The sequence below is a fragment of the Enhydra lutris genome, unplaced genomic scaffold (assembly GCF_002288905.1).
Source record: "Enhydra lutris kenyoni isolate GAN:26980312 unplaced genomic scaffold, ASM228890v2 scaffoldscaffold35, whole genome shotgun sequence".
Taxonomy (NCBI): Eukaryota; Metazoa; Chordata; class Mammalia; order Carnivora; family Mustelidae; genus Enhydra; species Enhydra lutris.
Genome location: NW_019154119.1, coordinates 3,808,852 through 3,823,730, shown reverse-complemented (window position 1 = coordinate 3,823,730; position 14,879 = coordinate 3,808,852). Strand labels below are relative to the sequence as shown.

Sequence of the window (14,879 nt, the reverse complement as noted above, 5' to 3'; positions counted from 1 at the left end):
CATAATTCTTCAGATTGCAATGGCTGAACAACTATCCAACACATACATACGAAAAAGACCTATACCAAAACTGATCATGATGTAATTATGGAACACACCAGAGAGAAAGATTCTAAAAGCTTTCAGAGAAAAGATGTGAATTGCATGCAATGAGTCATAATTACCCAAACTTGGAAGCTTTCAAGCCATGAAAAGACAGGGAGAAACTTTAAGTGCATATTGCTGAGTGAAAGAAGCCAATCTGAAAAGCCTGTGTACTGTATGATTCCAACTATAAAGCATTCTGGAAAAGGCAAAACTGTGGGGACAATAAAAAGATCAGTGATTGACAGGGATTTGTTGTTTGTGGTTACCAGGGGGAGGGATGAATGGGTAGAGCATGGGGGGTTTTTAGAGCATTAAGTTGTTCTGTATGATACTGTAATGATGGGTACATGTTGTCATACATTTGTCAAAACCCGTAGAATGTACAACATGAAGAGTGAATCCTGTAAGCTATACATTTTAGTTAATGAAAATGTGTCACTATTAGCTCTGGAATTCTAACAAATATAGTACATTAGTGCAGAATGTTAATAATAAAAGAAACAGCCCAGTCTACAAAAATAAGCAAAGGATTTTAAAAGACACTTCATAAATGAAGATTGAAAATTGCCAATAAGTGCATGAAAAGATGACCAATATCATTTAATCATCAAGGAAATGCATATTAAAACTATAATGCAGTTCTACTACACATCCGTTGAAATACCTCAGATTTTCAGAATTGACAGTAGCAAACCATGATGTCAAAGGTGTGAAGCACCTTGAACTTTGGCATTGCTTTTGGATATATAGAAAATGGTAAAATTGTTCAGCAGTTTCTCATCAAATGAAACATATATTACCATGTGACCCAACAATCCATCTCATAGGTATTTAACAAACAGAGGAATAAAAGTAGGTGCTCATCAAAAGGACTTGACCACAAATGTCCCTAAAGCTTTATTCACGATAGCCTCAAACTGGAAATAGTCTAAATGTCTATCAACAAAGAAATGGTACATTTATAAAATGAGATATTGCTCAGCAGTGAAAAGGAAGAAACTAGTGGTACATGGCATGAATTATTTTCAAAAACAAGCTGAGTGAGAAAAGTCTGGATCGCTGGTTGACAGTGTTGGGTTGAGGTAGAGAAGATCGACAGCAAAGGAGCTTAAAGAACTCTTAGACATGACAGAAATACTCTATTTTCTTTGTTGAGATGGAAGGTTATGGGTTTATATCTTTGTCAAAATTTATTAAACTGTACACTTAAAATGGGTGCACAATATTATATATAAATTTGGGGCACCTAGGTGGCTCAGTGGGTTAAGCCTCTGCCTTCGGCTCAGGTCATGATCTCAGGGTCCTGGGATTAAACCCCGCATTGGGCTCTCTGCTCGGCGAGGATCATGCTTCCCCCTCTCTCTCTGCCTGCCTCTCTGCCTGCTTGTGATCTCTCTCTCTCTGTCAAATAAATAAATAAAAATCTTTAAAAAAAAAAAAAAGGAAAAAATTATATATAAATTAGACCTCAGTCAAATTTATTTTGGAAATATCTGAGGTTAGGGGCGCCTGGGTGGCTCAGTGGGTTAAGCCACTGCCTTCGGCTCAGGTCATGATCTCAGAGTCCTGGGATCGAGCCCCGCATCGGGCTCTCTGCTCTCTAGGGGAGCCTGCTTCCTCCTCTCTCTCTGCCTACCTCTCTGCCTGCTTGTGATCTCTCTGTCAAATAAATAAATAAAATCTTTAAAAAAAAAAAAATATCTGAGGTTAGAGTAATTTCTAACCTATAATTATACATAATTATATATATATAATTATATATATATAATTAGCCACCCAAATTTCCAGTAGTTGTGAAGATGGAGAAAAACCATTTTCAGATCTAAAATGGCTCAAATATTTGTATGGTATAGTCACCTTTTCTAGTGAAGGCCCTTAGGGAATGTACTTCAACAAAAGGAAGAAAACCAAAAAAGAGAAAGGTACAAGGTCCAGGGAAAACAGAGGATCTGAAAGGAAGTCAGGGAATGATAGCTGATCAGTAAGATTGGGGAACAACCAATACAGATTGGAATCTGAATCTTCCGGAAAGAAGGTTCTAGGGGAGAAATGAGATATATCTCTTTGAGTTTATTGAAAAGATTACTGATAGGTTTTTGTCAACAATGTTGAAGCATCTGAAAGATTCCCCTAGAAAATCAAGCAGATGAAAAAAATAAGACAATTGTTAACTCCAGATAAAGAAAGCATAGTACAAGAGAGGAGGTTTGAACATAGTGCACAATGTAATTTTGCAATGAGTAATATTTGCGTGATCATAAGAATCTAAGTATTAACTTTTTTTTTTTAAGATTTTGTTTATTTATTTGACAGAGATCACAAGTAGGCAGAGAGGCAGGCAGAGAGAGAGAAGGGGAGAAGCAGGCTCCCTGCTGAGCAGAGAGCCCAATGCGGGGCTCGATCCCAGGACCCTGGGATCATGACCTGAGCCGAAGGCAGCAGCTTAACCAACTGAGCCACCCAGGCACCCCAACTTTTTATGTTATAAAAAAAACTGTGATATCTGTTAGGGAATTGGAAACATAGGAGGTGGTAGGTGTGGGAGAATTAAGACCTCATCTATCACAACGGGAAGTCAGTAATCTCAAATTGAGACATCAAGGAATAGCAGCGTATGTGTATTTAGAAATAAACAGGCAAATGCCAAAGAAAACAGCTATACAAGTTGCGAGTGGCTGCCTCTGTTAAAACAGAAGTAACCAAAAGATTAGAAGAGGTAGGGCTTAAATCTGCTTCTATTCCTAATGGACCTTTTGGCCTTGACTTTAAAAATTATGTACGTGTATTAATTTGATAAAAAATAAACGTAATAAAAGAAGAAAGTGTTTTCTGGCTGCACAGGCCTGTGAAAACAGTGTTTTTCCTTCATAGTCTGTCCTGAGGCAAATAGCTCTTGCTTCTCTCTTGAGATTTCCTCCCCTGAATATAGCTCCATGTATAAAGGTATATAAATAGGCCAGAATCTGTTAAACCTTGTGCTATAGTGTTGGCAAAGGCCAAAAGCATAGAAGGGGAAGATCCTGAGACAAAGGAGGGCGAGGATGATAGATGCAGACAGTATGGAATTCCATATAGATGAGGGGAAAAAAATAAGATTTCAGGAGGTATAAGGCTAAGGAAGTAAGTTGGGCAGAATAAAGGAAAAGAGCATAAAGGATTAGAGAAGGAAAAAGAAATTGGGGACAAAAATACGATAACATGGGGCCCCTGGGTGGCTCAGTGGGTTAAAGCCTCTGCCTTCGGCTCAGGTCATGATCCCAGTGTCCTGGGATCGAGCCCCACATCGGGCGGGCTCTCTGCTCTGTGGGGAGCCTGCTTCCTCCTCTCTCTCTGCCTGCCTCTCTGCCTAGTTGTGATTTCTCTCTGTCAAATAAATAAAATATTTAAAAAAAAAATACGATAACGTATCCAGTAAAGAAGAGAGTAGCCTCTAATTCCCTGGCCCCTCTAGGGTCTGCACTCGCCATCACTACCTTTTCCTAGAACCAGAGTCCATCGCTGGGTGGCTGATTCATGTCTTAACCTTGTGCCCACCTGGGAAAATCAGACAATTCTTTCTTTAGTCTTCAGTCTTAAGCTGAACCATATCAAGTGCAAATGCCTGGAGTAGAGCATAGTTTGGTCACCATCCTGTTTCACCACCTGAGGTACACCAGTTAGAACTTCTGGATCTTTCTGCCATGGCACTCATCTTTTCTCTTGCCTTTTCTTTTCCTTTTGCCCTTTTGCACTGTATTTCGAGAGAATCTTTGGGCCACATTTTCCAGATAAAAACTGAATCTTCAGCCATATTCATTCTGCTTTTCAGTTCCATCTGTTGAGTTCTTTTAATTGTACCTATCATGTTTCTAATGTCTAGAAATTATTTTTCTTCTCATAGGAATCCATTACCTTCTATGGGTATGATAAACCTTGTAATCTGTGTGGCAGTAAATTTATTATACCAACTCTAGGCCTTGTCCATTTTCTGTAAGAATCTTTTTTTCCTCCAAAGTTACTTTCTTTGTTAAATTTGCTCTCTCTCTTTCCTCCCATTGACTTTCCTTGTGTGTTTTGTGCGTTTGCGCTGTCTGTCCATATACACTGACCAAGGCCCAGAATGAACAATCTTCGTAGCTAGAGCGTGTCTTTAGCTAAAGTGAGAACCCCTTCTGCTCTGGCAGCGGATGTATGTTCTAATGTATAGAAGCCCTGTTTCTATGTTGCTATTGTGAGAGAGCGGGGCTTGGTGGTGGGAAATCCTCATCGCAGCCCAAGCACACACTCTGGGAGTTTCCCTGGGCAGAACTCCCACTTCAAATCATGCTCCTACCCCTTAATTCCCAGAGGCAGAAGCCAGAGTCCTCTGCTCTTGGGGCGGGGCTTGCTGAAGCTGTCCCTGTACCCGCTCCGTGACCACTGAGCTTCGAGTTCTGGGCTTCTTTTGGGAAAACTCCCCTTCCTGGAGAATCTTCTTTTTGTCTTGTGGATTTTTTAGTTTTGTTGAAGTTTTACCATTGGTTTGTTCCCTCTGTTTCATCTTTCAGAAACTCTTCATCGTTTGAGTCAGCGACCATAATACTTCTTTTGCCTTTCCTTCAGATGGAGATTTATTTTTCCCTTTTTATTTCTGTTGTTCTTTCAGAGGTTATTTGGAGGTAAAGTAAAATAGAAGGGATAAATCTGCCACATTGAGCCAGAAAATTCCCTTAGGTCTATTTACATATGAGAAAATGAAGGACCCGAGAATGAGAAGAAAAAAATACACACAGATAAAAATTTGCCTGAAGTTTTCCACTTAGTACGTGCAGAATCAGGATTTAAATCTCAGTCCGCCTAGTTTCAAAACATCCTGTTGATACGCATACCACACACCCATGTAGTGTGACCACGTGGTTTAAATAATTTTTTTTAGAAATGTACCACCGGAGCCCATCAAGAGACAATAGGAGGGTGTTGTTGATCAAAATATGTGTAGTGTACTTCTGTGACAGTACCTTCAAAACCTCTGCTGTCTTTTTGACAGTCTTCAAATCCTTATCCTCTGAGGACGGATTTGACTTCTGATACTTTTCTACGGTTATTTGGAGTCAAATTTGTTGATCCAAAAAGAATAATGCTTCTTTTTTAAAATCCAGACCTAAATTAGAGCTTAACTTTGAGGAGATATATTTTCTTGAGGGACCTGTATACTGTTCTAGATAGATCTAGAATTCCAAAAATATTTGAACTTTGAGAATATCACTGGAGTAAGTGAATGATCTTGTGAGGGGGATGATTTTATGTTTGGTGAACATACACACCCTGAGCTGATTATTTTTAAAATCTCATTTATTTGTAGGCCATTAAAATAGTTGCATAACTCTAAAAATAATGAGGTTCACATTTCAGTACTTAAAAAATCCATTTTAATTTCTCTTTTTTTATTGTGTTGTGCCTCTTGGTAGGTATCTTTTGCCACTATAGAGCTGTAATGATTACCTATATGTAGAGATAACTTATCCCATGTGAGAATATATCTGAAATAAAAGTTCTAAATAGAATTGCTTGGTCAAAGGATAGACGGATTTTGCCAAATGGCCTTCTTAGATATTGTGCCACTTTACACTCGAATGGATAATGTTCTTCTTCTACACATCCTTTCTAAGACATTGAATTATATTCTTTCTTATCTTTGCCAACCTGATGGTTTGGTTTTTTTAAGTTTTAATCTGTGAGGTTTTTTGTTTTTTTTTAATTAGGTAGATCATTTTTCAGTGATTGCATGTGACCTGTTCATATTCTCTAACCATTTATCTATTGGGTTTTTTCTTTTGTGTCTTGTGATTTATAGGAGGTTTTTTTTTTTTTCATTCAATAAGTTCATTCTTTGTCTACATCATGTTTAGAAAAATAAAACACTCTAACTGCTGTGCATTGCATTTGCATTTGCATACAGCCAAATGTAACACAAAACTGAGCCAGAAACCTCTTAACCAACACCTGAAGAAAGTAGCTGAACATCCGAATCACTAGGTAGTGAATTGTCTGTTAGTGTAGTAGAATGTACAAAAGCCGCTCTCATGCTTAGACAGTGCTTTCTACTGTGTGTAGAAATGGTTGAATTTTTTAGTAATGTAACTTTGTTTTGGCTAATGGAGATACAAAGTTTTCCTTTTAGCCAGATTTTTTAAAAGACTTATTTATTTATTTGAGAGAGAGAGGGCGAGAGAGCGAGCACAGGGGAGGGGCAGAGGAGAGGGAGAGAGAATCTCAAGCAGACTCCGTGCTGAATGCAGAGCCTGACAGGGGGCTCCATCTCACGACCCTGAGATCATGACCTGAGCCGAAATCAAGATGCCAGCTGTGCTACCCAGGAGCCCCTAAGCAGATTTTCAATGGAGAAAATACGATATTGAGCCCTTTGCAAAGATGATAAGAAACATTAATAGCTTGATTAGGGATCCCTGAGGGCTTGTTTTCTACTCACTTTAGCTTCCCCCTCCAACACAGGGACTGGGAGAGACATCAGTGCTTCCCTTTACAAATTATCATGCCTGTTTTGTGTTACATATATACATACTTACATTTGAGATAGGGCACAAACATGGCTAAATATAGTAGGTTTATTCCCCAGACTAAGAGAAGATAATGTGTATTTCTTAAAACATTCCAATAAATCCTTGAATTTTTTATAGAAATAAATTTCTAAAAGAAATCCTAAAAGACTGGCCTGACTTTTAGAATAAAAACTAACTACTTTGGGGGCACCTGGGTGGCTCAGTCATTAAGTGTGCATCTTGGGCTTGGGTCAGGGCCCCGCATTGGGCTCCCTACTCGACAGGAAGCCTGCTTCTCCCTCTCCCACCCCTCTGCTTATGTTTCCTCTCCCGCTATGTCTCTCTCTGTCAAATAAATTAATAAAATCTTTTTAAAAAATAGAATAAAAACTAACTTCTTTTAAGTATAAGGCCTATGCAAACAAAAGTTTTACTTGAATCAAAGTTTGATTTGTTTGTTTTTTTTTCCTAGTCATCAAACTTATATGAATCTTATATGAATCTTACTTCATTTTGAGAAATTTTGTCCAACTTATTTTCTTAATATTTTCCCCTAGTAAAATGAGATACTGTATCCTGTTACGGAGTCAAATAAGCTATCATATAGTCAGTATTAATGGTAGACAGCCTTATAAATTTGCTTTAACTCTTAAATAGAATTAATTTTGACTAGGTTAGATTTCTGAAATAGAATAGGACTAAAGAATTAATGCTTGGAATAGAGCAATGGGACAGCTTTAGATAATCTTCTTTGACCAACTTCCTGTTTTAAATAATGATAGGAATTAAGTGATTACTTTCCCGTCATCATTTGTGGTTAGTGTTGTTTGGTGGATTTTGTTTGCTCTGTTTTGGGAATCCTACAGAGTTTGATTTTTCTATCATTTGTCACGACAGAGAAGACAAGTTTAACCGAAAGCTCTAATTATTTGGATTTAGAAATGAATGTTTACTTAGAATCCTATACTTCACTCATACTAAATGTTGAGGATATTTCACATAAAAGTGAGCCTAACATGTTTTCTGTAGTTAATAATGATCAATATCTACCATTAAACACGTTTTTCTCAGGCATTCCTAAATCTACTTATTCTCCATTCATTAGAAAGAAAACATAACTCCAAGGTGGAGCATCTGGGTGGTTGAGTCTGTTAAATGTCCTACTCTTGGTTTCAGCTCAGGTCATGATCTCAGAGTCATGAGATCAAGCCCCATGTCAGGTTCTGTGGTGGGTACAGAACCTGCTTAAGATTCTCTCTCTTTCCCTTTCCTTCTCTGCCCTCTGTGCTCACTTGCGTGCGCTCTCTCTCAATTAAAAAAAAAAAAAAGAATAAATAAAACAAAATTCCAAGGCATTTTTAGTTGTTCTTTAAAAAATTACATTAAAAAAATGCGAGGACTGCCATTATAAATACCACAGACCAGGTGGCTTAAACAACAGAAATTCATTTTCTCATAGTTCTGGAAGCTAGAAGTCCAAGGTGAAGGGGGTTGGCAGGTTTGGTTTCTTCTGAAGCCTCTCACAGTCTTGTGGATGGCCGCCTCTTTGCTGTGGCCTCATGGTCATCCCTTTGTCTGTGTTGTCTGTGTCCTAATCCCCTGTTCTTATAAGAACTCCAGTCCTGTTGAATCGGAGTGCACCTTAATGGCCCTATTTTAACTTAATCACATCTCTGAACACCCTGTCTCCAAATACAGTCCCATTCTGAGCTACTCAGAGTTAGAGCTTCAACATACGAATTTTGGGGGAATACATTTCAGCCCATAACAATAATTAATATATATCCATTTTCAGAAATTACAGATAACCATTATAAGCATTAAAAAAAGGTCAAAGTCAAAAAAAAAAAAGTCATCCTTAATCTTACAATCAAAAAGCAACCAAAGATTTACATACCCTTTCATAACTTTTTCCTACTAATACAAAATAATTTATAAAACTAGAATCATTCTGAACATAATATCTTGGCTTATGGGTTTTTTTTCTTTTTCATTTAATGGCATGTTATAAATATCTATACCATGGTTCCTTAATCAGTCCCTACATTTCTGGAATTTAGGTTATTCACAGTCTTTTCTAGTCTAAAGAGTATAGAAATAATCGGGTTTCCCCAAAAAATGCCTAAACAAAAACCTTCTAGAATGCATATACTATTTTCTTCCATTATAAAACATAACTAAATCTGTCTCTTCATTTGTCATCATCGTAAGCATGGGTTGTTACACTGTTATATAGCCGGGTTCTCAGTTAACAGTTGCAAAGCTTTGTCCATTTTCAGAATGGCCCCAGACTGCTGTGCCCTTTTGTTTCTGTTCCTGCCTGTTACAGAACAAAAGAATTTTATCTTGCATTTGCTGCTCTCGTGTCATGATAACATCTCTATCCCTACCTGTAGCAGATCCTAATGTCCTACAGACTGAAAAAGCAGTAGCCAAAATTGTTATAATTATCTTTAAAAAGGAATAATTTCGGGAGGCGCCTGGCTGGCTCCGTTGGTGGAACATGCACTGCTTGATCTCAGGGTTATGAGTTCAAACCCCACATTGGGTATAGAGATTACTTAAAAATAAGATCTAAAACATAAAAATTTTAAAAAAAATTTCTCAAAAAGTTCTGAGTGAGTCTCCCTATGGTAACATCAACTTATGTGCGAACTTTTTTTTACATCAGAGTTTCTTTGGTTCAGAGAACTTTTTCTTACTTTCTCACTGGTTATTATGTGGCCACATTCTAGACAGTTTAAAAGTTTCTGAAAAAGGGGCCAGTGTACCACTGAAATAATATTTTATAGGGGAAATCTCATTCTTCCATACAATATATTGTTTCTGAAAAATACTGTTTACGTATTTTTTGTGATACTGACTTCTTACCTTTTCTTCTGTAATCAGGGTTACCGGAGCTGGAATTGGAAGCAATTGATAACCAGTTTGGACAGCCAGGAACAGGTGACCAGATTCCATGGGCAAATAATACAGTGACTCCTGTAAATCAGAATAAGCCAGAAGAGTGAGTAATACATTTCCTACCTTATAAAATATCAGATACCAACTTCTACAACAAAGAACTATTTCCCAGACTGGATTCCAGTCTACATTTTATTTTGTGAGATAGTAGTAGAAGTAAATGTTTAACAAAAGAAAGGGGGATGGATGGGCGCCTGGGTGGCTCAGTTGGTTAAGCAACTGCCTTCAGCTCAGGTCATGGTCCTGGAGTCCTGGGATCGAGTCCCGCATCGGGCTCCCAGCTCCACAGGGAGTCTGCTTCTCCCTCTGACCCTCTCCCCTCTCCTGCGCTCTCTCTCTCTCTCAAATAAATAAATAAGATCTTTTTTTTTAAAAAGGGGGGGTATAGAGGAAGACCCCATGTTAAACAGATTTATTTACTGTGTGACTGCAAGGCTAGTATGTATTGTAATTACAGAAAGATTGATATAGTATGCAGCAGTTGTTTTCTTTTCATCTCTTGCTTTACTTTGATTACTATAAAATTTCTGAGATCTGTAGATGAATTGAGCTCAGTGTAACAATTATTATAAAAGCTCTTGAGCTTTTAGTTGTATAATTATTTTGTCCAGTGTTTCTCTATGGAGCAAGATGATATAAGAAGGGAAAGTACTTTTTACATCTACTCAGTGTCCCATCTTGATTAGAATTTAATTTCTTAATTGACATGAGTAGCTCCATTCCAAAACATTAGAGTACATCTCATGCATAGCAACCAAAGGATGACTAGACAGTGTTGAGTGTGGTTTAGAGCTTTAACTATGAACTGTATTCCCATTTGCCTTCCCCAGAGAGGATTCCTTATAATTATGTTTGTCTTATTAGTATTATTTTCCATATATTTCTGAGTTTTTTGCATCTGTTGGTATCAGGAGGATTAGACTGTGTATTTCCTTCGTGTAATCAACAGGTTTTTTTGTTGCTTAACACTGAGAATGTTTCATTTTCCTAGTTTGATTTCTTTTGTAAATGGTAATCATTTATTTTATGATTAAATCAATACAATTTGATCGTCTTTGAAACTTAAGTATAAATAGAATAAATCTTGCTGTAGGCTAGATGATTTTTTTCCCTGAGATTTTGATTGATTTTTATTTTTGACTCTCATGAAGAATTCTTTTCCCTTTCTTAACTATGTTTAGTTAATTTTTCAAGCTATTTCTATAAGCAAAGAGGAAGAATATGGAAGCAAATTTCAGTGACTGACAAAACAGTGAGAATATATTCAAGCTTCATACAGAACATTTATAAATTTCTACACATAAGTATAGAACATTTCATTGTGTGATAATTGGTTGAAAAAGCATCTCCACATGGGACGCCTGGGTGGCACAGTTGGTTAAGCAGCTGCCTTCGGCTCAGGTCATGATCCCACCGTCCTGGGATCGAGTCCCACATTGGGCTCCTTGCTCGGCAGGGATCCTGCTTCTCCCTCTGTCTCTGCTACCACTCGGCCTGCCTGTGCTCGCTGTCTCTCTCTCTCTCTCTCTCTCTCTCTCTCTCTCTCTCTGGCAAATAAATAAATAATTTTAAAATCTTTAAAAAAAAAAAAAAAAGAAAAGAAAAAGCATCTCCACAGAATTTTCTAGAACAAGATTTGCATATTTGTGTGTATCTCATACATATATGTGTATATATCTATGTTTATGTTATTGAGATTGAATACTTATTTGCTATATCAGTCTTAAACTCTTTTATCTTTTGATTCTATTAGCCAGTGTATTAGTTCACAATTAGATGAGCTGCTCTGTCCACCAACAACAGTAGAAGGAAGAAATGATGAGAAGGCTCTTCTTGAACAGCTCGTGTCCTTCCTCAGCGGCAAAGATGAAACTGAGCTGGCTGAACTAGATAGAGCTCTGGGAATTGACAAACTCGTCCAGGTATTCATTAAAACTGGCATTATTTAAACAATACAATCCTGAGAAGCTAGAACATTATTTTTAAGCAAGATTTTTCAATATTGGTCTCACTGTGTTTAAGTAGTTTTATAGCTTATTCTTGTGAAAGTTATCAAAATATAGCTAAATAATGAGGTTTTTTAAACAAAAAAAGTCATAATAATTAGAAATAGTTAGAATTAGAAAGTCTTAGCCTTTCACTATGGACCAGAATCTTAGAGGCTCCCCCTAGAAGAGAATCCAGATTTATGTAATGACTTCTTATCCTAGGACTTAATTTATTCTTCATTCATGCTAGACATCAACCTGCACATCCCATGATACTCCACCTTTGGGCATTTTTCACATGGTGAGGTTGAAAAATCAACTTAGTGCTTCATGACCAACATTTTTAAAGTAGTAGAATATAAGAAAAAGGGGAAGTTATATTTCATAAAACTTTCCTTTCAGTTACATACACATGTGTGCTTGTGCACACATACACACACACACACATGCAAACCAGGTCATAATTTAAATTATATTTTTTACAATGAATAATAGTTATCAATTTTAAAAGCCATAGCTATGGCATTCTTTTAAGCTAGCTATGAATTTTTTTTTTCAACTAAGAGGAAAGAAAGCATGAATTCTCTATTTGGGATAGAAAAATGCCTAACTAATCCCTCCTATAATAATACTTCTCATGGTAAGCTACTAAATGTAATATTTGTTGACTCTTAGGCTTTGCAGTGTGGTTCTTTTCAAACCTTTTGGCTTCATTCCTTTGATTTTAGCCTGTGTTTTAACCATGTTTTTGTCTCTTTTCTGAGATTTTTAAACATCTCAGTTGATCTGTTATTCCATTTCAGAAGGAACTTTCATAAGTGATTCCCTTAGATAGCAAACTCCTAGAGACCTTTATGAATTCAGTATAATATTTTATAATAAAACTTTCTAGAGATAACGTGTTCTCAGATCCAAGATTATATAGAGAAGCATGTCATATATTGGCAGTAATTTATTTGTGAAATGTTCTGGCTTATTTTCCAACAGGGAGGTGGATTAGAAGTCTTATCAGAGAGATTTCCACCACAACAAGCAACACCACCTTTGATGATGGAAGAAAGACCCAACCTTTATTCCCAGCCTTATTCGTCTCCTTCACCTACTGCCAATCTCTCTACCCCTTTCCAAGGCATGGTCAGGCAAAAACCTTCGCTGGGGACTATGCCTGTCCAAGTGACGCCTCCCCGAGGCGCCTTCTCACCCGGCCTGGGCATGCAGCCCCGACAGCCGCTGAACAGACCTCCGGCCGCGCCCAACCAGCTGCGGCTCCAGCTTCAGCAGCGCTTGCAGGGCCAACAGCAGGTGAGTCGTCCGGGCCTGCAGGGAGCGCTCGAGAAGGCTTCTGCTAACTCGTGCTGCATTCACACCGCCCACGGGCTAGAATAAAAGTGTCAGGTGGAAGTGTTCCCATAACCTTTGTGAAAAACTCAAAAAACCATCCTTGGTCGGCGAAGATAAGGTAAAGGAGACTTTCATTCAGTGAAAGACAGCTGGCTCATAACAAAGTACTCTTGAGACTCACTATTTAAAAGCAATTTACTTCTGTTTTTTGTGATAGGAAATGTTTAGGATGAACATCATATATTCTTAAATTAATAAAGCGAAATATGTAGCTTAATTTATAAAGTAGAGCATCAAGAGATACTGTTATGATTGTTGAAACAGAAAATGAAATTTATGTTGTTTTAAGTTGGAGTGATTGAAGCTTACTGATGTTATTGCATTAGGAGAATGGAGGAAAGGATAGTTTGGGGATCCTGGGGAGCTGGGTGAGTTCAGTCTTCTCTCTCCTTACAGATGGGTATCATGGCATAAATATTTAAGATCGTCTAAGCAGCAAATACAGAGATAAGCATCAAGAACCAAAAAAGCAAATAGTTAAAAGTATTGTCTCCAGGACCCTGAGGTCACAACCTGAGCCGAAGACAGAGGCCCAACCCACTGAGCCACTCAGGCGCCCCTCTTTAAAGTATTTAAAGCAATTTCCTAGAGTGTTACGAATTCAGGAAAGAAGAGAAAGAAGGAGCTAAATTATATTAGAAAGGCAATATTTTATAATGTTAGAAGATCTCTAATTTCAAGTCCTAGTTCTAACTTAACTTAGGTGGCTTAACAGTCAAATTATTTACCCTTTTAAAGCCTCTGATTTCTGATTATATCCATAAAAGAAATACAGTAAATAATTTGTCTACCTCGTAGGTGGTCTGTGGATCGAATGAGTGAGATAGTACATAAAATAAAGATCTTAGCACAGTGTCAGTGAGATGAGATGGCCTGTATAATAAATGCTAGTACATTGGACTGTCCTTGAGGAGAAAAAATTATATTCCTTAATCTCATACCATACATAAAAATAAATTCTAGGTATTTTAATGATCTAAATGTGAATATGAGAAGATTTATGTGGCCCCTAAAAGGCATAAGGGAAAAGTTTGATGTTTGCGTTAAAATTTAAAACTTATAAGATAAAAGACACCATAAACATGGTTAAATGTAGGCTCAGGGAAGATATTTGCAACACTGTATAAGTGACAAAGAATTAGTGTCCAGAATACATCAGATTTCATAACATGGTGTTCATAATACACTTACCTCGCTAGACTGATATCATCTCTTTACTCGTTGATCATGTTCTCTCATTCCTCCTTCCCTCTTGCCAAACACAGGAGATATAAAGCATCTCATAGGCAGGAATTTAGGACAGTGCCTGATGATTTGAAAAAAGAAAGGTACAAACTCAGGACCACATCATAGTTTCTTTCTTTTTTTTTTTTTTTTTTTTTAAAGATTTTATTTATTTATTTGTCAGAGAGAGAGAGGGAGAGAGAGCGAGCACAGGCAGACAGAATGGCAGGCAGAGGCAGAGGGAGAAGCAGGCTCCCTGACGAGCAAGGAGCCCGATGTGGGACTCGATCCCAGGACGCTGGGATCATGACCTGAGCCGAAGGCAGCTGCTTAACCAACTGAGCCACCCAGGCGTCCCAGTTTCTTTCTTTTTAATGTATTTTAAGATCAGTTTAAAAACATATTTCTTGACTATAAGTATATCTCATTGACGGGAATGTGATACACAAGGAGTTGGGGGAGAGGGGAAGGAAAAACACCCTGGGAAACTAGTAGAGATTCATTGGCTGAAACTTTTAAGGAATAGCAAAAATGAAGGAGGGAGCTAGTGATTAAGAATACAAAGTTGTAATGAAGCCTTTAGATATAGTGTCTGCTCACATGTCAAATAAGCAAAGTCTCAAGAAATACATCCATGATAACAATAAAGAATTCCTAAAGTTCTATTTTGAGAAAAGGATAACAGCAAAAATGGGGA

The 14,879-nt window shown here is 37.6% G+C and overlaps 1 protein-coding gene across 5 annotated transcripts in view; it reads left to right on the top strand.

Moving 5' to 3' along the window:
* The window catches only part of LOC111154077 (nuclear receptor coactivator 1), a 154,808-nt gene that overhangs the window by 108,833 nt on the left and 31,096 nt on the right, over window positions 1–14,879 (top strand). For all 5 annotated transcript variants that reach the window (XM_022513433.1, XM_022513434.1, XM_022513435.1 and 2 more), the window contains exons 14-16: window positions 9,495–9,612; window positions 11,323–11,491; window positions 12,545–12,859. In XM_022513433.1, the coding sequence (XP_022369141.1) occupies window positions 9,495–9,612; window positions 11,323–11,491; window positions 12,545–12,859 (602 nt within the window). The remainder of the gene's footprint in view (window positions 1–9,494; window positions 9,613–11,322; window positions 11,492–12,544; window positions 12,860–14,879) is intronic.